The sequence below is a fragment of the Mustela nivalis genome, assembly GCF_964662115.1.
Source record: "Mustela nivalis genome assembly, chromosome: 1".
Classification (NCBI taxonomy): Eukaryota; Metazoa; Chordata; class Mammalia; order Carnivora; family Mustelidae; genus Mustela; species Mustela nivalis.
Window position 1 is genome coordinate 58,176,015 of NC_139020.1, and position 22,586 is coordinate 58,198,600.

A 22,586-nucleotide genomic window follows, 5' to 3' on the forward strand; every position below is an offset into this window, starting at 1 on the left:
CTGTATCGGGTACTATTTTTAAAAATATTTATTCATTTATTTATTTGACGGGGGAAAGGATGGAGGGAGAGGGAGAGAGAAAATCTGGAGTGCAATGCAGGGTTCTATCTCATGATAATGACATGAGCCAAAACCATTTAGATTTGGAGGCATAACTGATCAAGCCACTCAGGCACCCTTATCAGGTACTATTTTAAAATTATTTAGGGACGCCTGGGTGGCTCAGTTGGTTGGACGACTGCCTTCGGCTCAGGTCATGATCCTGGAGTCCTGGGATGGAGTCCCGCATCAGGCTCCCAGCTCCATGGGGAGTCTGCTTCTCTCTCTGACCTTCTCCTCGTTCATGCTCTCTCTCACTGTCTCTCTCTCTCAAGTAAATAAATAAAATCTTTAAAAAAAAAATAAAAATAAAATTATTTATAAGTTTTAACTCCTTTAACTTTTTTTTTTTTTTTAAGATTGCATTTCTTTATTTGGCAGGGGGAGAAACAGAGAAAGGGAGCACACACAAGCACGGAGAGCAGAAGCACAGGCAGAAGGAGAAGCAGGCTCCCAGCTGAGCAAGGAGCCTGACACAGATGTGGGGGCTCCATTCCAGGACCCTGGGATCATGCCCCCAGCTGAAGGCAGATGCTTAACCATTTGAGCCACCCAGGTGTCCCCATAATAAACTCATTTTAAAAGTGTAATGAAAAGGGGTGCCTGGGTGGCTCAGATGGCTAAGTGTCTGCCTTTGGCTCAGGTCATGATCCCAGGGTCCTGGAATGGAGTCTCGCATCAGGCTCCTTGCTCAGTGGGGAGTTTGCTTCTCACTTTCCCTCTGCCACTCCCTCTGCTTGTGCTCCCCTTGCTTGTGCTCTCTCTCATGCTCTTTCTCTCTCTTTTAAATAAATACATAAAATCTTAAAGAAAAAAAAAACTGAATGTAAAGATAAACCCAAATCATCCAATCAGGTGTTAGAAAGATAAGAGTAGGGACAGGTGTGTTTACCTCTCTTATCTTATTTTATGGCTTTTATTGCTCTTGTAATGAAAAACATGATTGTAGCATTGAGGAAGGGGTTTAGGGAATCCCTAAGCCAGAATGTTCCCCAGGAAGAGGAAAGTTGCCAGTTGTTTTTCCTCTCCCCAATCTTGCCAGCACAGCTAAACCACTCCCGTCATCCAAGTGGGATTGAGCTACCGCTCCACAAAAATGTATTTTAGTACACAGAAACAATATTCATAAAATGCTCAAATAAAAAAATTCATTTATCTTTACTTGAGATTTTTCCCTCTCAGAGCCAAGAGAAAGTTCAGAGTAGGCAAGCAGAAGAGCCATGTTTATATTAGGCGTTCCTTTCATTTCACTCCAGACCATTATGAATGCCCAGCGCCAGCTGAACCCATGGCCAAGTCGAGACAAAACAGGGCTCAATATTAGAAAGACCAAAAGTCTAAAACACAAAAGAGATTTTAAAAAGTTATTCTTGCTATAGACATTCCCCCACCCTTTCATTCTACTCTATTCCAATCTATTCCCCGTGGAATGGCCGACTCTCAGACAAAGGAACCATCTTTTCACACACTGTGGCCCCGAAAAAAGGCAGAAGGGCATTTCATTGAGAGAGATGCCAACAGGATGGCATTATTCTTTTTGCTCCTTTCTATGAAGTTTGTAGTAGGGTAATTACACATTTCTTGGGGTAGAAAAGAAAAAGTTAGAGACGTTTTGTGAATCTATTCTATCCTGGATTCTCCCCACTCCCCCCAAAATAAAAAAAGTCTAACGATTAAGAACTGAAGGGGGAACATGTCTTCCCTTTCTTTGTTCTTTGTAGATTTTTAACCTTGCTGAATTTACCCAATACTCGCAGATTTGTTTCTAGTTTTTCTTTTAATCACATATCTCCTACATTTCACACCAATTGTATCTGATAATTTGGTAGTAATTTCCATTTAGTTGGCACTAGCCAACTGCTGTTGACTCCTAATTAGTTTTCCTCGATGGAGGTAAAACGCTAGCAACACAAGGGATAGAACCTGGAGAGTGTAGTCATGGTGGTTTTTCCTCCTCTATATCACATCCTTTTCACTAACATGGGCAGACTCTTTCCTGCCTTTTACCACTGAAAAGGGGACTACAAAAATTATTTAAGTGAAAAGGACATTTACAAGAAGGACTTTCTAATGATTTTTAAAAATCTGTTTGTAACTATAAATTAATCAGAAGGGAATTATTTGTTGTACAATATTAGGCAAACAAAAGCAACATAAAATTTTTATTTATGATTGATGCTGAACTTTATGAAACCTCATAGGAAAAAATAACAGTGGACGAAACATACCAAATGTTAACAGCAGTTTCCCCTGGGTAGTAAAATTACGAAAGATTTTTTTTCTTCTAATTAAAAAAAAATTATAGAGTTCTTGGATTACTTTGACATGCAGTTAGAAGTTGAACGAAAAAACCCCACTAAAACAGTAATTTGCTAATGAGTCTTTGGCAAGTTTAAGAGGGAATTCTTCATTTTCATTCTAAGGAATGACACATTTTTATTTTAAAAAATATCTTTGGGCTTATTCAGTGTCCTATAAATAGAAAAATTCAAATGACATTCTTACCTTAAAACAATAAGTGTGAAATAGATATTTAATGAATAATATATGTCAGAAAATGTTATGTATAAATACATATGTGCAGGAATTAGAAGTCCAACGAAGGTAAACACCATAAGTGAAGCAACAAATGATAGACAATTCCAGAATCTGCATTTTCAAAAAAGTTGAATGTGGTTAATTACAGGTAAGTAATCTAACACATTTATCACAAGATTTATTCATGTGAAACATTGTGCTAGGCCTAATCAAGAAAATAAAGATGAATAAGGAATTTACCTATACACAAAGGGCTTATAATTTAACTGGGAGAAAGGAGCAGTAAGGCAAGTAAACTATATGTAAATTAGTGTCTTTCTTTTGGGATTGATTCTGAAAACATGTTTTGCTTCATTCAGGTGCCGTGGTTCATGTGGCTTGAAAATCCCGTTGTGAACTCCTTGTATTATTAGGAAGAGCTAAAATTATCTTTAAAAGGATTACTGAACTGCGAATCTGCTTTATATAGTGATAGAATTAAGGCTTACCCTAAAATCTAGTGAGCACTTAGAAGATGTGAAATAATCCTTTATTCAAATGAATGCCCTCTGTATATTTCTCCTTTTGGGATTTGTGAATGTGTGTACATTTTAAAGTGCCTAAGAGCCCAGGAAAACTCTACATCACTCTGAAGTGCATGTTCTCATCTGCTACAGGCAAAGCAATTTGGTAAAGGACACTCAGTTACCAGTATTTGTCATGTTTTGGTGTTGGCACCATAGGAGGCTATTTTTAAAATTTACTTTTTATTATCTTCCTATATATTTCCTGCGAATGTCACCATATTACATTAATAACAAAATAAATTGAAAAGATTAAAAGGGCACACAAATACCACTTTCATGAGATGACAGTGGCTTGGTTTAACCATATGCTACCAGGGTTGTCAGTCCCTGAAACCCTTAAAAAGAATGATTGTCCCTTCTCCAGAAAAATGGACTTGCCAAATACCAGATGCAATACTAAAAATAACTCTCTGTTGCAGTAATACAAATTTTCAGTTCCAAGCAGTATTTAAGAGGCACAAATACCTAGGCCTTATCAGGCAAACACTGCATATAAAACATTCTAGCCTAGGAAATACTAAGTCAAATACTTCAAAATAGTGTTTATGTGGCCACACTTAGGCTAATAATTACTGTAGGCTATGAATTGTCATCCCTTTCTTACAGATGCATGGTCATGCTTTTAATTCTGTTAGCTTCTGGATTTAAATGCTGCATCCAATGTTAACTCAGAGGGAAACACACTAAGATATATTTTATGATGATTCTGTAATTTTTATCCTTCTTTTGACTTCACTATCAAAAGCAAATCCAATTGTTGTACCATGTGCATAGGCACCAAGAAAATAAAATAAAATAAAATCCCTCAAAGCATTATACCCACCTACCCATACAATTAATGAAATCCTTTGTGAGCATTAATTGAGTAGGATAATTCAGCCAAGTGAGTGGTGAATATGAACTACCATGATACTTTTCTTTTCATTTAACAAGCGCATAATTGAAAAATTTTCCCAACATTGTGGAAAAATGCTGCGGAATACCAAATATAACAGTCTCATTAAGTGAGCATAAAATGCAATCAAATCAACTAAGCAACAAATCTAGAGGAGCTGTCAAGACCCTTTCATATGTGGTAGAAACTAATGGGAGAAACCTGATGAGGGGGAAACCAGATTCTTTAAGGAACCAGTCTATCAAATTCAAAGTAGGTTTGAACTGAACAACCAAGATCCAGCTCATCTCATCTCATGGACTTGTGCATGACCTTGTGCTTGGGTGTGTGCACGTGTGTGTTTGTAACAATTCAGGCACATTGAAAAAGTGTTTCTGACTTAAAAAAAAAAAAAAGAACTTCTCTTTTATTTGATGATATGAGTATCCTAATACTGTTGTGTATTTTTACATATGTAGTATTTTTGTGTATCTTTTATGTAGCAAAAAAGGTCACAACCCTGTCTGTATCTAAGTGTCATGAGGGGAGAATTTTAGAAAAATTTTTAAAGAACCAGATGTCTGAATGCAGTCATGGTTTTGGTTCAACAGATCCAGGCAACTGTATTATGTTTATTGCCTGACATCGGACAGCCACTAGCCTAGAGAAATGACATGACCTTATGGACAGAATGTTGTTGGGGTGTCAACTTGTCAGGAATAAAAGATCCTGCAGCCCGGCAAGGAAGTAATTTCTATTTTGGGAATTTCTTTCTAGGAAGGTGAAGTATAAATGGAAGCTTGAAAGAAGGAGGGTGTATACTCTGCCAGCATACAGGGGAAGCGCATTTCAGGAACGGAAACTCAAGGACAGAAGCAGCACAAATAGCATGCTGGGACGTCTGAGGAACAGCAGAGTGATTAGAGTGGCTAGGGTGAGTTCAGTGAGGGTGAGAGTGGTGGAAATGAGGGGGACATCGGTCTCTGTTTGTTTGCCATTAAAGCAGCTTTGACCTGTAGCCAGAATAGAAGTTATCAGACAGTTTTTTTTTTTCAAGATTTTGTTTATTTATTTGACAGACAGAGATCACAAGTAGACAGAGAGGCAGGCAGAGAGAGAGAAGGAAGCAGGCTTCCCGCTAAGCAGAGAGCCCGATGCGGGGCTCGATCGCAGGACCCTGGGATCATGACCTGAGCCGAAGGCAGAGGCTTTAACCCACTGAGCCACCCAGGCGCCCGTATCAGACAGTTTTAAACAAAAGAAATGATCTGGGTAAGGAGGAAGTGAGGCTAGTGAGGATCCGAAAAGATCATGGGATTGACTCTGTGTTGCCTCAGCGTGATTGCAGAATTGTTCGAATCGGGGTCCCAGAGGTTGTAAGCCTAAAACACGGGAGATGATGGACTTCTTCTCTGAGAGAGTAGCAAGGACCTGCTGCAGATTACTGTAGGCTTCAGGCAGATTTACCTTTGTTATCCTAGATTTCTACCATCTTGGAGAGTAGGAGCTGACACATGTCATGTTTTAAGACAATAAGATTCGTGAAATTGAGATTATGAAGTGGTCTTTTAAGTGGGTGGCTTAAGCAAGGTGGGAAACATTCCCACAGGAGGAGAGGAAGTCCAGGAGCTGAAAGGTGGAGTAGAAGGATCAACTGTGTGGATACTGATTGACATCACTAGGAATAGTGATAGAGAAATGGTACCGCAGAGAGCCACAGTGAGAGGGGGGCCAACATCTTCATGAAATGGAGAGTGTGATTCGGGGCTCTAGATGTAAATCGACCAAATAATATGGTACAGCATATGGTACAGCATAGCAATTTAAAAAAGAGGATCAATAATTCAACTACCAAGACTTCAAATACAGACCATCCCCAATTTTTTTACAGCCTGAGAATCTGATGGCATGAACTTCAAAACTGGGTTTTTCTAGGGAAGAATGATGAAGAATGATCTAGAAATGACTTTGAGATACAGAGAGATCACCTACCACAACTCTAGGCTCAGTAGTACCAGGGATGTGAGGGAGAAAAACACAAATTTTAAGGAATGCAAGTGAAGTAATGTCTTCACAGGAGATCCAGGTTTCAGTTAGAGCAGAAAGGTGAAAAGAGTCTTTGGAATCACTTCCCAAAGGCAGAGTTGAAACACATAATATTTTTAATTCTTCCTCCAGCAATTAATTGTGGCAAGTAATTCTGCCTAGCTGCTGATACAATTGATTTTCCTTGTAATTGACACGAGGTGTTAGTAGATGCTTCAAAATTCTATAAGGTTCTATATTTTCAATCTTATTCTATTTTCTATATTATTCTCCAAAACTCTAAAATCACTGATTATGTTCAGAGTCTCTGTTAACATATGTTGCCATTGTGTGATTTAGGTCAAGTTCTCAGCCTATGTATTGGAGCATCACAAAAAGCAACACCCTTCTTCTACACTGGTGCAAATTCCAATCACCCCTAAACTGGATGCCCTTGAGCAGGGCACAGTTTATACATTTGTACATTTGGCCATATTTTCTTTTATACCATGGCCAATCCTTTTCAGATGCTCTAGCTTAATCTTTTAATGTGCTTTGCAGGCCATCTCTTCATTGTCCTTAAAATATTGGGTTTCTATTCTAGTAGTAACACCATGCTGAACCATGTTGGAGCCTGAGGCAAAAGGAATTAATCAGTAATATTGCTTCCATCTTAATTTAAAAGTTTTGCATTTTCACAAACATGGATTTTTTGCATTAATTCCAATTTTCAAAAAAAATTGTACTAAAATATTATGTATCTTCATTACTGAGTTTTTTGGCACCTTCTTAAATTTTATGCTAGAATGAGTGCCTCATATGCCTTGCCTTAATCCTGGCCCTGTCTAGTAAATTTTACTAGAAATTCCTGAGTAGACTGTCAGACACTTGAGAGAATTAGTAGGAAAACAGAGCTAACATGAACTCAAGGTAAGTTTACAAATTTTGCCTAAAATTAGAAGATTAGAAGACACAGGCAAATAGAATTTTGAGTAAAAGTTTTTCGTCAGGTAGTTTTGGAGTCCATATCTTACTTTGACTAATGTAGATGTAGATAGAGTTGCTATTACAATATTATAGCTTCTAATGCATGAAACAAAGTGAAAATAGACCATCTACTCACTCGAGAAGAAGCGCTTCAACTCCTGGTTTAAAACTTGTAGAATTCAAAAAAAGTCCCATAATAGCCAGGGTAAATATTCCAGACATTCCAACTAGCTCACCTATTTATAAAAGAAATAAATATAAAGTATTAATTTATATTAATAAATTAATATTATACAAATTTTGCCCAAGATAAAAATATCAGATATCTCGATAGTATAGTAACTTTATAGAAAGACTGCCCTACTTGGTTTCAACTGAATTATATTACAGATTGTAACCACCACCTCGTCCTCTTCTTTCTCAGATTCCCACCCAACTGTGATGTCAAGTCTATAGTGAACCTCCTTGCACTGCTTTGGCTTCAGATCACTGCCAACAATATGAAGCTCACAAAATTTCTCATGGGCCCCACTCTGGTCTGAGCACCCTCTACAGGTCTAATTTTTTCAGAGGGCTCTGGAGGAATGAAATGGAAGTGAGCCAGTGAGTTTTTTATGAACGAGCCCACTTCATACTTTCTTCTTAGGAGACAACGGGAGATAGAAATGATCCGATTTTGTGGTAGGACTAAGGGAGTTGACCCAGTAGAAACCTCATATGGGTATACTTCCCCAGCTTAATATTGTTTTGGCACATTTACTGTGCTGGACTGAAAAGCATAAAAAATTGGAATATTCTTAAAAGTAGTGGTATTAGAATTATATTACCCCTTGCTTATGAATGTAGTATATTACCACTGTAAAAATTCAAATAATATGGTACAGCATATGGTACAGCATAGCAATTTAAAAAAGAGGATCCATAATTCAACTACCAAGACTTCAAATACAGACCATCCCCAATTTACAAAGTTTTGACTTGTGATTTTTCAGCTTTACAATAGTGCAAAAGCAGTGTGCATCCAGTAGATACAATACTTCCAATTTTGAGTATTGATCTCTTCTCAGGCTAGCAATTTGTGGTAAGAGCCTCTCTCATGATGCTGGGCAGTGGCAGCAAGCCGCAGGTTCCAGTCAGGCAGGCCATCATGAGAGTCAACAGCCAATCTGCACCCACATGACCATTCAGCTTTTCACTTTCAGTACAGCACTCATTAAATTACATGAGATATCCAACCTTTTCATAAAATAGGCTTTGTGTGACATAATTTGCCCAACTGTGGGCTAATGTAAGTATTCTGAGCATGTAGAAGGTAGACTGGGCTAAGCTATGATGTTTGATAGGTGAGGTGTACTAAATGCATTTTTTTAAAGATTTTTTTTAAAAAATTATTTATTTATTTGACAGAGAGAGATCACAAGTAGGCAGAGAGGCAGGCAGAGAGAGTGAGAGAAGCAGGCTCCCCACTGAGCACAGAGCCCAATGTGGGCCTCGATTCCAGGGCCCTGAGTTCATGACCTGAGCCGAAGGCAGAGGCTTAACCCACTGAGCACCCAGGCGCCCCTACTAAATGCATTTTTGACTTAATGATCTTTTCAACTTACAGTGGTGTATTGAGATATAACTCCATTGCAAGACAAGGAAGATAATTATAATTTTAAATCAAACTTACAGCCTTAGAATAAATCCCACTTTGTCATGGTGAATAATCCTTTTTAACTCTAAAACTTTAAAATTATTTTGGGAAGTATAACCCCGAATCTTGAGGCTATGTTCACTTACTAAATAATGTTAGAGGAAAGCTATTTGCTAGAATATACTTTTTGTAGAAATTTAGGTATCCATAATTAAAGCAGTATGCAATGAATGTATCTTTACTGACCATTCTCTTGGTATCTATTAATTCATTAACTTGATTATGTAAACTCACTTGATTATAACTGGCTTTAATCTACTGATTAGTTAGGAAGCCTCAAGCTTCTATATTCTGCCTTTCCTTCATCAGACACAAAAATAATGAATCTTGTTACTCTAGCATTTCTAAAAAGATTTTCTCTGTCTTAATTTATTCAAATCTTGTATTTCTCATAAGCTTTTATAGTTTTCCGTGTTTAGGCTCAAACTTCTTGTTCAGTTTATTCATTTATATTTTGTAATATTTTGCCAATGTAAAGAGAATCAAATTTTTATTATATTTTCTAACAAGCTACTGCTGGCTTATAAGGACACTATTTTTTTGTATATTTATCTTATATCAAACTATTAAAAAGCCTTTTGGGCTTGGTTTATTAGTTAATGCATTTGGATTTTCTATTTAATCCAAAATGCTGTCATTAATGTAATCATTTTCTCCTTCAAAATTATGTATAAATCCATTCATTTCTCTCCTTTCTTCCTTCCTCCCTTCTTTCCTCTCTCTTCCTTCCTTCCTTTCTTTGTTTCTTTCTTTCTGTCTTTCTTTTTCTTTCTATTGTCTTAGCAAAAGCTTCTAGAGAAATCATGGATATGCAACTAGGCAATATTGGCTCCCTCCTATCTGTAAAAGGAAGGACATTGTATAAGTTGGTAACTAAGTAACTAGCTATTATTTCCTGCACATGCTAACTCCAAGTCATTTACAGGGCTGTCTTGAAAAGATGGGTTGAATGACATTCTGGGGCTGCATCAGAGAACAATAATAGGGTAAATTATTAATATAATATTAATATAATATTAATATAATAAACATATTCCGCAAGGAGGAGGGGGTGACAAATGGATTAACATTAACAGATTTTTTTAATATTTAGTCTTGATCTGTAACTTCTATTTTGATTTCCTTTTGGATCTAAAATTTATCAAGAAAAGTATATTTAATTTCAGGCTACTAGAATGATTAATAAAGACCTTCCTTTTGTAATTAGTAAATGCATTATAGCAAATATAAGTAATGTAATTATAGTAAATATAGTAAAATAGTAAATACACTAAATGTAATTGTGAATGCATTGTTATTGAACAGTGTTTCAGATTTTATTAAAATGCTCTTCAAGTCTAGTTCATTTCTGTAAATTTTCTCTGGGTATGTGTATAGGATATGCCTTCTGTTTGAGGAAATAAAACCTTATATTTTGTAAACCAAACAATTATTTTTTTTTACTTATATCTTTTTATAGCCATCATTATTTTTTATCCAACTGCTTATGAAATTATCTGAGAAAGGCATGCTGAAATATCTCATTGTAATTATGATTTTGTTAAATTCTTTTGTCTTTTATAATGGTATTTGTTTGACATATTTTGAGACATTGATTTCTATTGTATAGAAATTAATATTTTTATCTCTTGTTTTGTTATTTTAACAAAAATATTCCTCATAGATAAGTTGAATTTTTTTGTTTTTATTTTTTTACAAACTTTGCCTGGTATGCATTTTCCCAAATCTCTATTTTGCATTTTTCTGTCATTTTAGGCCTCAGACTTACTAATAAAAAAGATGAGGTGCAGGATTGAGACGCAGAGGCTTATGTGATAGACATCATCTCCAAAAACAGTAGATATCCACAGCTGAATCAGTTTTGAACATAGAATTCCAAGCAAGAAACTTGCTAGAAAATAAGACCAAATTTCAAGCAGGATCTCAAAGACTGTAAGAAAAGGGAGTAAACAGAAAAGAGTTACTAGAACTTACTTGACCTTAAATTTAAGTGATACTCTGGGTCATCTTTTCTTTTTGTCCTTATCTTTAACAATAGCTTATCGCCATTGGTATGTATGGTATTTTCTTATTCCTAAATTGAAACAGTTTCCATTCAAATGCTGAAAGCTGTAACAAGTTAGCAAAATTCAGTCAGTTTCATTTAAGAGCTCCTTTCAGTGTCCTTTAAGAAATACACTGGGTGTGGTGCATAAACAATGAATTCTGGAACACTGAAAAGAAATTGAAAAATTAAATGAAAATTAAAAAAAAAAAGAACTGTGAGAGAATACATTTCTGTTGTTTTAAGCCATAAAAAACAAAGAAAGAAAGAAAGAAAGAAAGAAAGAAAGAAAGAAAGAAAGAAAGAAAGAAAGAAAAGAAATACACATGTATTCAGTGCCATACTATGCAATAAACTTTGGAGATATGGTTGAATAAAAAGTAGAAAATCCCCAAGCTCTGGGAACTTATATTCTATATCTATCAAGGTACATACAGGAAATACAGAAAAAGGGATGCCTTTTCTGGGTTCTAGTGGAGTGAATCTTCTGTATTGTTTTGGCTGGTCAAACCAACTGGTTTCTCTAGGTCACACCTGCTCTAGGCATGGAGATAAGCCATAAGGGTAATTTGGGGAGTCTAGTACCACCTGCAACTGAAACAGATTGGAGGTAGATTCTGATTTCAGAAGAAGGTAGGGAACTGGAGTTAGAAGACCCATTTGAAAGTTGCTTTCTTTTTATAAAAAAGAAAAATAGGGCGCTTGGGTGACTCAGTTGTTAAGCGGCTGTGGTCAGCTCAGGTCATGATCCATAATTACCCGAGTTTTAAAAATAATAATTATTATGAAAATTACCGATTCACTATTATGTCAGTTGATATAAATGAAATATCAGTAAATCTTATTAAGTATTTTTTTTTAAAGGACATTTTTCTTTTAAATCTATTAAAAAGTCAGAGAAATCCCTCATGGCTAGGGAAATAAGTTCACTCTTCATCCTTCAGCAGAGTTTTTATTATTGTAGTTGTTACTATTATTATTAAGATAGAATGATTATTTATGGTTTTTACTCCTCTGAAACTTAAACACAAAATTCTGTTCCATTAATTTTATCAAAAATTATGAAGCAAGCTCTGTGAAAGCAAGGACTACTGTGTTCATGGTTGAAGCATGAGGCCTAGAATAAGAACTATCAGAGAGTACATATCAATAAACAATTGTTTATTAATGAATGAATGAATTTATATATCAGTAACCAGCCCCCCTTTTTTATTGGTAGCTTGCCAGTGAATATCAAGAAGGTTCTCTTGATTAGATTATAGGTATCAACTCTGATAAGGTTCCCTGAAATTCTGTAGACAATTATTACTATCTTAAATGGAGCCTAGTAGAATACTGGATCAGGTTGGGAGGCTGGGCGTGGATCTGTCCAACCAGCACCCATGACTATACTTCTTTGTATTTTTTGGTTTTCTGAGAGAGAGGTCCTAGAGTTTTTGAGAGGCTTCTGAATATAGACATCTTTATGTTGTTCACCTTCATAATCTTCAGGAAGTTTTGTGGTGAAAGCCCTCTGAGACACATAATATGGATTTTGGAAGAGGTTGAATGTATGTGGTAGTTTGACTTCCTCACACACCACAGATGAAATATATGAGGCACTTAAAGAGGGTGTACCTTCCTGTAGTAAACTAGGGTTCTAGGTTCACCACAGATGTTCCAAGCAGCCATGGCCTGGGTAAACTAATTGAATACAGGGCAAGGTTGAAGGTGAGCTCTCCTTATGTTGAAGTAGGGTAACTCTCCACCATTTAGACTAGCTCTCTTGAGGAAGACATGAGAGGAGTGATGATCCCCAAAATGGTGTTCTTGGAAAGAACAGTCTTTAATTCTTAGTTTTAGGCATTGATTATAAATATGTAAGGCATAGATGGGTCAGAATAGACATAAACAAGATTCCTGGCTGCCCAACAATGAAGTACTCTCCAAGCACAGGGAAAGCAACATCTAGCTAAAACTTCCTCTTCTTGAGTGGTTACAAAAGTAATTTGAGATATGCTTAATTGCTGGGGATAGTGGAAAGCTCTTACTTCAATATAACTTATCATTTGGCATCAGAGAGACCACTTTGCTATACTAGAATGTGGTCTGGAAGCTCTTCCTAACTGCACTTTTTTCAAGAGAATAGGGAGGTGAAATGTGATAATGCTTCATAAGGCTTTAGAGTGCAAAAGACATCCAGAGAGTGTACTAGCATATGTCAACAATTTTCTCAAGAAGTCTATAATCATTACTTTTCTAAAATCAGTGCAAATGGCAACACAGTAAAAAAAAAAAAAAAAAAAGGTAAATAACTCTTAATATTATTTTGAAAATATTACCTTCATGGACATCCTTAAAGGGTCCTATAGACACACTCTCTCACCACCCTGTCCAGTGCAGTGACTATACTTTGAGAACCACTGTTATAGAAGGAGAGTATGGGGTTTTAGTCAGGTAGGGGCACTTAACATGCTTCTGGGACTCCTGGTGACATTATATTTCTTGTCTTGAGTGTTAATTACTCATCTGTATATTTTATAATCATTCATCATAGTGTGCATATATTATATAGTATACACACACACACACACACACACACACACACACACACACAGATATATGACAAAGTAACTGGGTGGCTCGGGGGTTGGGCCTCTGCCTTCGGCTCAGGTCGTGGTCCTGGGGTCCTGGGATCGAGCCCCGCATGGGGCTCTCTGCTCGGCGGGGAGTCTGCTTCCCTTCCTCTCTCTCTCTGCCTGCCTCTCTGCCTGCTTGTGGTCTCTCTCTGTCAAATACATAAATAAAATCTTAAAAAAAAGAAAGATACTTATGTTCAGGGCTATCTGAATGGGCAAACGAGCTCATGAACACATCGTAATCTCTCTCTTTACAAGCACTGCTCTCATGCTCTGGAGATGGCCCTCCACTTAGTCCCTGAGCTGACAGCTTTTGATGTTGCCTGTGGGGAGACAACTCCAGTGAAGGGGAGGGCAACCACTGCATCTTCTCACCACTGGAAGATGCATTACCTGGCTTATCTTCTGAGTTCCTTTTCAACACTTACAAAACAAGATTTCTCATTCTGGTCAAGCATTCTGTCTCAGCCTAGGTCTGTGGACTGTTGCCCTTATAAGCATTCTCATGAAAGTCCCAACCCAGCTTCAACTAAAACCACAATGAATGCTAAATAAGGGGGTTGTGGTAGTGCTTTGTAAAGGGTAGATCACTATACTAATACAAGTATATTTGTACAAGCATAACTTATTATAAGATATTATAAAACCCACATCAGCTTTTTAGAAAATACAGGATTCTGATTTTAAGAAATTTAGAAGAAAAATAACTCCTTACCTAAAGAATGGTTCACCTTCGTTTTCAGGCTTACATTAATATCCTCAATACTAGTAAACACAATCAAAGACATTATAGCTGTCATCAGACTTTCTCCATTAATTAAATTGATGAGGCTTCTAGAAAGACCTATGGAAGAGAAAATATTTTGCTTAAGGTAGGAATATCATCAATATTAAAGAATAAAATTTTATTATCAAGTAGGACTGTATTCGAAGCTATAGATTTATACCACATACTTTGCCCATGTACTTAAATAAACCTTAGTCATGCTTGAAAACTCCCTTCAGACAAATTTAATTATGTATCAACTGTAAGTCTGGACTCTGTAATTAGGAACCAAGCTAATTGTGGTTGACCGCAGTTTATGTAAGAAAGATGATCAGCTAAAGCTGTCATTCCTTGTTTTAAAGCCCAGATCAGAACATGAAATTCACTATTTTTTTTAAAATTTGATGACTTACCTAATATCATGTATTTAAGGCAAAAAACAATGGTGGAGGGATAAAGGAAACTCATAAGCCAAATTTTAAAACATGGTACCTAAGCAAAGTATTAAGGCAATGTTCAAGATAATTTCTCTATGATTAGAAACTGTCTGACTTTCCTATACATTCCTTTTGAAGATTTTAGAAACCAAGCTCTATGAAATGGAGAGCACCTGAATATGAGGTACTCCCATTCTAATTTCCCTCCATTTATGAAGCTAGTTTAGATATCTATCAATTATCATTTTTCTCTATTAAATATGCTGGTAGTGGCAAAAATATAACTTTGAGCATCTTAATGATTCTTTAGACGTCCAGAGGAAGGAAATGTTCTTACATCATCCAACCACTTTATGATCACAACCTAACACAGTAAGTATGCTTTTGTAAGAGAAGAGAAGTCAAGGCATTCTGCTCCCGTGGAAGCTCAAGTGCCTTGATGGTCCAGTTCTTCACCTCTGTACACATTCATGCCCTTTGCTGTAAAATTGCAGTCTCTCTTACCTAAGACATCCAGGTTGTTTTGTTATGAGACATGATGCAAATAGAGGCTTAAGACACATTTTTGCTTCCTATCTCTTGCATCTCTGCCACCATCATGCTAGTGTTCGCTGGCTGCACTACTGGAAGATTGTGGGAGATATGAAGAAGAATGGTGGATCTTTCCAGTTGAGGCCATCCTAGATCACTTAGCCCCCAAATGACCCTCTCCTGGACTGAAGGTTCATTGGCAAGCCCAGCCAAGATCAGCAGAGCCCAGCCATGCCTTCATAACTGGTAGGCTAATGAGAAATAATAACCGCTGTTTTTAAGCCACTGTGCTTTTTCTTACTCAATTGTTGAAACTCAGAGTTATTCCTTACTGAGAAAAAGCTAATTGGTACTGTTGTAGAACTATTCCAATTTGGAAAATGAACTACAACAAGATGTAAATATTCAAAAATGAACAACTGACATGGGGGCCTACAAGGAATCAACAACATCAAAAGACAACATGAATATACTCATGTACTCAGAAGCCTGGGCAGACGTTGTGTGTGTATGAAAGTAAAATAAAACAAATATAAAAATCTTGCTTTGAACACTCAGGCAAAAAATGTTACCAAAAGAAAAATATTTTATTGTTCATTCTTATTTTTTTAATACACAAAATGAAGAGAAATACAAAATTCCAAAAGTCATGACAAGATGACTAAAATGTATGAGCATAACTTTGCAAGTCAACCCAAAGAAATCACTTACTATTTTAAAAGATTTACTTATTTATTTGAGAGAGAGAGAACATGTGCATGTGAGGGCAGGGAGAAGGGCAGAGGAAGATAGAGAGATCATGACTCCATGCTGAGCACTGGGCTCAATCTTACAACACCCAGACCAGGACGAGAATAAAAACCAAGACCTGGGTGCTTAGCTGACTATGCCCCTGAGGTGCCCCCACAAATAAATTTTTTTTTAAGATCTTAATTATTTATTTGACAGACAGAGATCACAAGCAGTCAGAGAGGCAGGCAGAGAGAGGGGGGAAGCAGGTTCCCTGCCGAGCAGAGAGCCCAATGCGGGCTCAATCCCAGGACCCTGATACCACGACCTGAGCCGAAGGCAGAGGCTTAACCCACTGAGCCACCCAGTCGCCCCACAAATAAATTATTTAAATTCAACAATGACAGGCCAGTAAATCAGTGGAATACTAACTAGATTACAAGATTATAAAGTTAAGAATGTAATGCTCTCAGGTAGCATAGAACTTTACCATATCTTTTTTTTTTTTTTTTTTAAGTTTTGTTTGTTTATTTGACAGAGAGAGACACAGTGAGAGAGGGGTAAGTGGGAGAGGGAGAAGCAGGCTTCCCGCAGAGCAGGGAGCCCGATGCAGGGCTTAATCCCAGGACCCTGGGATCATAACGTGAGCTGAAGACAGAAGTTTAAGGACTGAGCCACCCAGGTACTCCAACCAAATCTTTCAAGTAGAAAAAGGGCTGGCACTGATAGAGTCCCCATAGAGGCAGGGTTGGGACAGATGTTGACACTTCCTTTTTCCAGAGTCTTACTTCACAAGCTTAATCTCTGTTTTGAAGAGTTGGCTTGCCTTTATTCATATGGCACACATGCCATATTAAATTCTATTTCAGGGATGAAATAGATCGAGCCCTCTGCTCAGCAGGGAGCCTGTTTCCCCCTCTCTCTCTACCTGCCTCTCTGCCTACTTGTGATTTCTCTGTCAAATAAATAAATAAAATCTTAAAGAAAGAAAGAAATTATATTTCAAAACAATGTTGTAATTCTCGTTACTAAAAAGTGACTGGAGGAAAGCAAATACAGTAATCGTTTTTCTTGGATGAGGTTCTTAGATTTGTGTCTGTGGGGGGGTTATGTTAAATTGTTATTTTATTTTTAAATATAGATTTATTTCTTCTTAAATAGTACACACTGAAAACACAGTAGGATTAGTGATTTTATTGTTTTTGACTTTTCAAGTGTTTTAGTTCTAATGGTGATGATGACTCTAAAAGCATTTTTTTTTTTTAAACAAATGGCATTATCCTAAGGACAGTATTATCAAAGGAACAGGGGTATTAGGCAATAGAAATGTCACCACAGTGTGCTGTAAATTGTTTGTTCCTGGAAATGTTGGCTCAAGATAGAAGGATGTATAAAGTCAAGGATTAAAAATAATCCCATTTTATCTTACAATTGGGTGAGATATATAATGCTAAGTAAATCCATTACTGCCATTTCTTTTTTTTTAATTTTTAATTTTTTATAAATATATAATATATTTTTATCCCCAGGGGTACAGGTCTGTGAATCGCCAGGTTTAGACACTTTACAGCACTCACCATAGCACATACCCTCCCCAATGTCCATAACCTTACCCCCCTCTCCAAAACCCCCTCCCTCCAGTAACCCTCAGTTTGTTTGGTGAGGTTAAGAGTCACTTATGGTTTGTCTCCTTCCCAATCCCATCTTGTTTCATTTATTCTTCTCCTACCCCCTTAACCCCCCATGTTGCATCTACACTTCATCATATCAGGGAGATCATATGATAGTTGTCTTTCTCTGCTTGACTTTTTTCGCTAAGCATGATACCCTCTAGTTCCATCCACATTGTCACAAATGGCAAGATTTCATTTCTTTTGATGGCTGCATAGTATATTCCATTATATATATATACCACATCTTCTTTATCCACTCATCTGTTGATGGACATCTAGGTTCTTTCCATAGTTTGGCTATTGTGGACATTGCTGCTATAAACATTCAGGTGCACGTGCCCCTTTGGATCACTACGTTTGTATCTTTAGGGTAAATACCCAGTAGTGCAATTGCTGGGTCATAGGGTAGTTCTATTTTCAACATTTTGAGGAACCTCCATGCTGTTTTCCAGAGTGGTTGCACTAGCTTGCATTCCCACCAACAGTGTAGGAGGGTTCCCCTTTCTCCACATCCTCGCCAGCATCTGTCATTTCCTGACTTGTTAATTTTAGCCATTCTGACTGGTGTGAGGTGATTATCTCATTGTGGTTTTGATTTGTATTTCCCTGATGCCAAGTGAAGTGAAGCACTTTTTCATGTGTCTGTTGGCCATCTGGATGTCTGTTCATGTCTTCTGCCCATTTCTTGATTGGATTATTTGTTCTTTGGGTGTTGAGTTTGCTAAGTTCTTTATAGATTTTGGACACTAGCCCTTTATCTGATATGTCATTTGCAAATATCTTCTCCCATTCTGTCAGTTGTCTTTTGGTTTTGTTAACTGTTTCCTTTGCTGTGCAAAAGCTTTTGATCTTGATGAAATCCCAATAGTTCATTTTTGCCCTTGCTTCCCTTGCCTTTGGCAATGTTCCTAGGAAGATGTTGCTGCAGCTGAGGTCGAAGAGGTTGCTGCCTGTGTTCTCCTCAAGAATTTTGATGGATTCCTTTCTCACATTGAGATCCTTCATCCATTTTGAGTCTATTTTCATGTGGTATAAGGAAATGGTCCAATTTCATTTTTCTGCATGTGGCTGTCCAATTTTCCCAACACCATTTATTGAAGAGACTGTCTTTTTTCCATTGGACATTCTTTCCTGCTTTGTCGAAGATTAGTTGACCATAGAGTTGAGGGTCTATTTCTGGGCTCTCTATTCTGTTCCATTGATCTATCTGTCTGTTTTTGTGCCAGTACCATGCTGTCTTGATGATGGCAGCTTTGTAACAGAGCTTGAAGTCTGGAATTGTGATCCCACCAACTTTGGCTTTCTTTTTCAATATTCCTTTGGCTATTTGAGGTCTTTTCTGATTTTAGGATTATTTGCTCCATTTCTTTGAAAAAAAATGGGTGGTATTTTGATAGGAATTGCATTAAATGTGGAGATTGCTTTAGGTAGCATAGGCATTTTCACAATATTTGTTCTTCCAATTCAGGAGCATGGAACATTTTTCCATTTCTTTGTGTTTTTCTCAATTTCTTTCATGAGTACTTCACAGTTTTCTGAGTATAGATTCTTAGCCTCTTTGGTTAGGTTTTTTCCTAGGTATCTTATAGTTTTGGGTGCAATTGTAAATGGGATGGACTCCTTAATATCTCTTTCTTCTGTCTTGTTGTTGGTGTAGAGAAATGCAACAGATTTCTGTTCATTGATTTTATATCCTGACACTTTCCTGTACAAGTTCTAGAAGATTTGGCGTGGAGTCTTTTGGTTCTTCCACATATAGTATCATATCATCTGCAAAGAGGGATAGTTTGACTTCTTCTTTGCCGATTTGGATGCCTTTAATTTCCTTTTGTTGTCTGATTGCTGAGGCTAGGACTTCTAGTACTATGTTGAATAGCAGTGGTGATAATGGACATCCCTGCCGTGTTCCTGACATTAGCAGAAAAGCTTTCAGTTTTTCTCCATTGAGAATGATATTTGTGGTGGGTTTTTCATAGATGGCTTTGATAATATTGAAGTATGTGCCCTCTATCCCTACACTTTGAAGAGTTTTGATCAGGAAGGGATGCTGTACTTTGTCAAATGTTTTTTCAGCATCTATTGAGAGTATCATATGGTTCTTGTTCTTTCTTTTATTAATGTGTTGTATCACATTGATTGATTTGCAGATGTTGAACCAACCCTGCAGCCCTGGAATAAATCCCACTTGGTCGTGGTGAATAATCCTTTTAATGTACTATTGAATCTTATTGGCTAGTATTTTGGTGAGAATTTTTGCATCTGTGTTCATCAAGGATATTGGTCTGTAGTTCTCTTTTTTGATGGGATCCTTGTCTGGTTTTGGGATCAAGGTGATGCTGGCCTCATAAAATGAGTTTGGAAGTTTTCCTTCCATTTCTATTTTTTGGAACAGTTTCAGGAGAATAGGAATTAGTTCTTCTTTAAATGTTTGGTAGAATTCCCCTGGGAATCCAGCTGGTCCTGGGCTTTTGTTTGGAGATTTTTGATGACTGTTTCAATCTCCTTACTGGTTATGGGTCTGTTTAGGCTTTCTATTTCTTCCTGGTTCAGTTGTGGTAGTTTATATGTCTCTAGGAATGCATCCATTTCTTCCAGATTGTCAAATTTGTTGGCGTAGAGTTGCTCATAGTATGTTCTTATAATTGTCTGTATTTCTTTGGTGTTAGTTGTGATCTCTCCTCTTTCATTCATGATTTTATTTATTTGGGTCCTTTCTCTTTTCTTTTTGATAAGTCTGGCCAGGGGTTTATCAATCTGATTAATTCTTTCAAAGAACCAGCTCCTCGTTTCGTTGATTTGCTCTATTGGTTTTTTTTTTTTTTTTTTTTGGTTTCTATTTCATTGATTTCTGCTCTAATCTTTATAATTTCTCTTCTCCTGCTGGGTTTAGGGTTTCTTTCTTTTTCTTTCTCTAGCTCCTTTAGGTGTAGGGTTAAGTCATGTACTTGAGACCTTTCTTGTTTCTTGAGAAAGGCTTGTACTGCTATATATTTTCCTCTCAGGACTGCCTTTGCTGTGTCCCACAGATTTTGAACCATTGTGTTTTCATTATCATTTGTTTCCATGAATTTTTTCAATTCTTCTTTAATTTGCTGGTTGACCCATTCATCTTTTAGAAGGATGTTGCTTAGTCTCCATGTATTTGGGTTCTTCCCAAATTTCCTCTTGTGATTGAGTTCTAGCTTCAGAGCATTGTGGTCTGAAAATATGCAGGGAATGATCTCAATCTTCTGATACCGGTTGAGACCTGATTTAGGACCCAGGTTGTGATCTATTCTGTAGAATGTTCCATGTGCACTAGAGAAGAATGTGTATTCCATTGCTTTGGGATGAAATGTTCTGAATATATCTGTGATGTCTATCTGGTCCAGTGTGTCATTTAAGGCCTTTATTTCCTTGTTGATCTTTTGCTTGGATGATCTGTCCATTTCAGTGAGGGGAGTGTTAAAGTCCCCTACTATTGTATTATTGTATTCTTATTGTATTATTGTTGATTATTGTATTATTGTATTATTGCTGTATTATTGTATTGTATTATTATTGTATTATTGTTGATTTTTTTCTTTGATTTTGTTATTAACTGGCTTATATAGTCGGCTGTTCCCAATTAGGGGCATAGATATTTAAAATTGTTAGATCTTCTTGTTGAACAGATCCTTTGAGTATGATATAGTGTCCTTCCTCATCTCTTGTTATAGTCTTTGGCTTAAAATCTAACTGATCTGATATAAGGATTGCTACCCCTGCTTTCTTCTGATATCCATTAGCATGGTAAATTGTTTTCCACTCCCTCACTTTAAATCTGGAGGTGTCTTTGGGTCTAAAATGAGTTTCTTATAGGCAACATATAGATGGGTTTGCTTTTTTATCCATATTAATACCCTGTGTCTTTTGATTGGGGCATTTAGCCCATTAACATTCAGGGTAGCTACTGAGAGATATGAATTTAGTGCCATTGTATTGCCTGTAAGGTGACTGTTACTGTAAATTGTTTCTGTTCCTTTTTGATCTACTATTTTTAGGCTCTCTCTTTGCTTAGAAGACCCCTTTCAATATTTCCTGTAGAGCTGGTTTGGTGTTTGCAAATTCTTTCAGTTTTTGTTTGTCCTGGAAGCTTTTTATCTCTCCTTCTATTTTCAATGATAGCCTAGCTGGATATAGTATTCTTGGCTGCATGTTTTTCTCGTTTAGTGCTCTGAATATATTATGCCACCTCTTTCTGGCCTGCCAGGTCTCTGGTGATAAGTCTGCTTCCAATCTAATATTTTTACCACTGTATGTTACAGACTTCTTGTCCCGGGCTTCTTTCAGGATTTTCTCTTTGTCACTAAGACTTGTAAATTTTACTATTAGGTGACAGGGTGTGGACCTATTCTTGTTGACTTTGAGGGGGGTTCTCTGCACCTCCTGGATTTTGATGCTTGCTCCCTTTGCCATATTAGGGAGATTCTCTTTAATAATTCTCTCCAATATACCTTCTGCCCCCCTCTCTCTTTCTTCTTCTTCTGGAATCCCAATTATTCTAATGTTGTTTCGTCTTATGGTGTCACTTATCTCTCGAATTCTCCCCTCATGGTCCAGTAGCTGTTTGTCCCTCTTTTGCTCAGCTTCTTTATTCTCTGTCATTTGGTTTTTTATATTGCTAATTCTTTCTTCTCCCTCATTTATCCTAGCACTGAGAGCCTCCAGTTTTGATTGCACCTCATTAATAGCTTTTTAAATTTCAACTTGGTTAGATTTTAGTTCTTTTATTTCTCCAGAAAGGGCTTTTATATCTCCCAAGAGGGTTTCTCTAATATCTTCTATGCCTTTTTCGAGCCCGGCTAGAACCTTGAGAATCGTCATTCTGAACTTTAGATCTGACATATTACCAATGTCTGTATTGATTAGGTCCCTAGCCTTTGGTACTGCCTCTTGTTTTTTTTTTTTTTTTTTGTGGTGAATTTTTCCACCTTGTCATTTTGTCCAGATAAGAGTAATGAAGGAGCAAGTAAAATACTAAA

The 22,586-nt window shown here is 36.9% G+C and overlaps 1 protein-coding gene across 1 annotated transcript in view; it reads right to left on the reverse strand.

The window, feature by feature from the left end:
- SLC9C1 (solute carrier family 9 member C1) overlaps positions 1 to 22,586 on the reverse strand; it is an 81,412-nt gene that overhangs the window by 45,500 nt on the left and 13,326 nt on the right. Inside the window, exons 7-11 of the mRNA XM_082733391.1 lie at positions 14,163 to 14,291; positions 10,554 to 10,715; positions 7,226 to 7,325; positions 2,605 to 2,748; positions 1,262 to 1,436 (exon numbers count right to left, since the gene is read on the reverse strand). Coding sequence (XP_082589517.1) covers positions 1,262 to 1,436; positions 2,605 to 2,748; positions 7,226 to 7,325; positions 10,554 to 10,715; positions 14,163 to 14,291 — 710 coding nt within the window. The remainder of the gene's footprint in view (positions 1 to 1,261; positions 1,437 to 2,604; positions 2,749 to 7,225; positions 7,326 to 10,553; positions 10,716 to 14,162; positions 14,292 to 22,586) is intronic.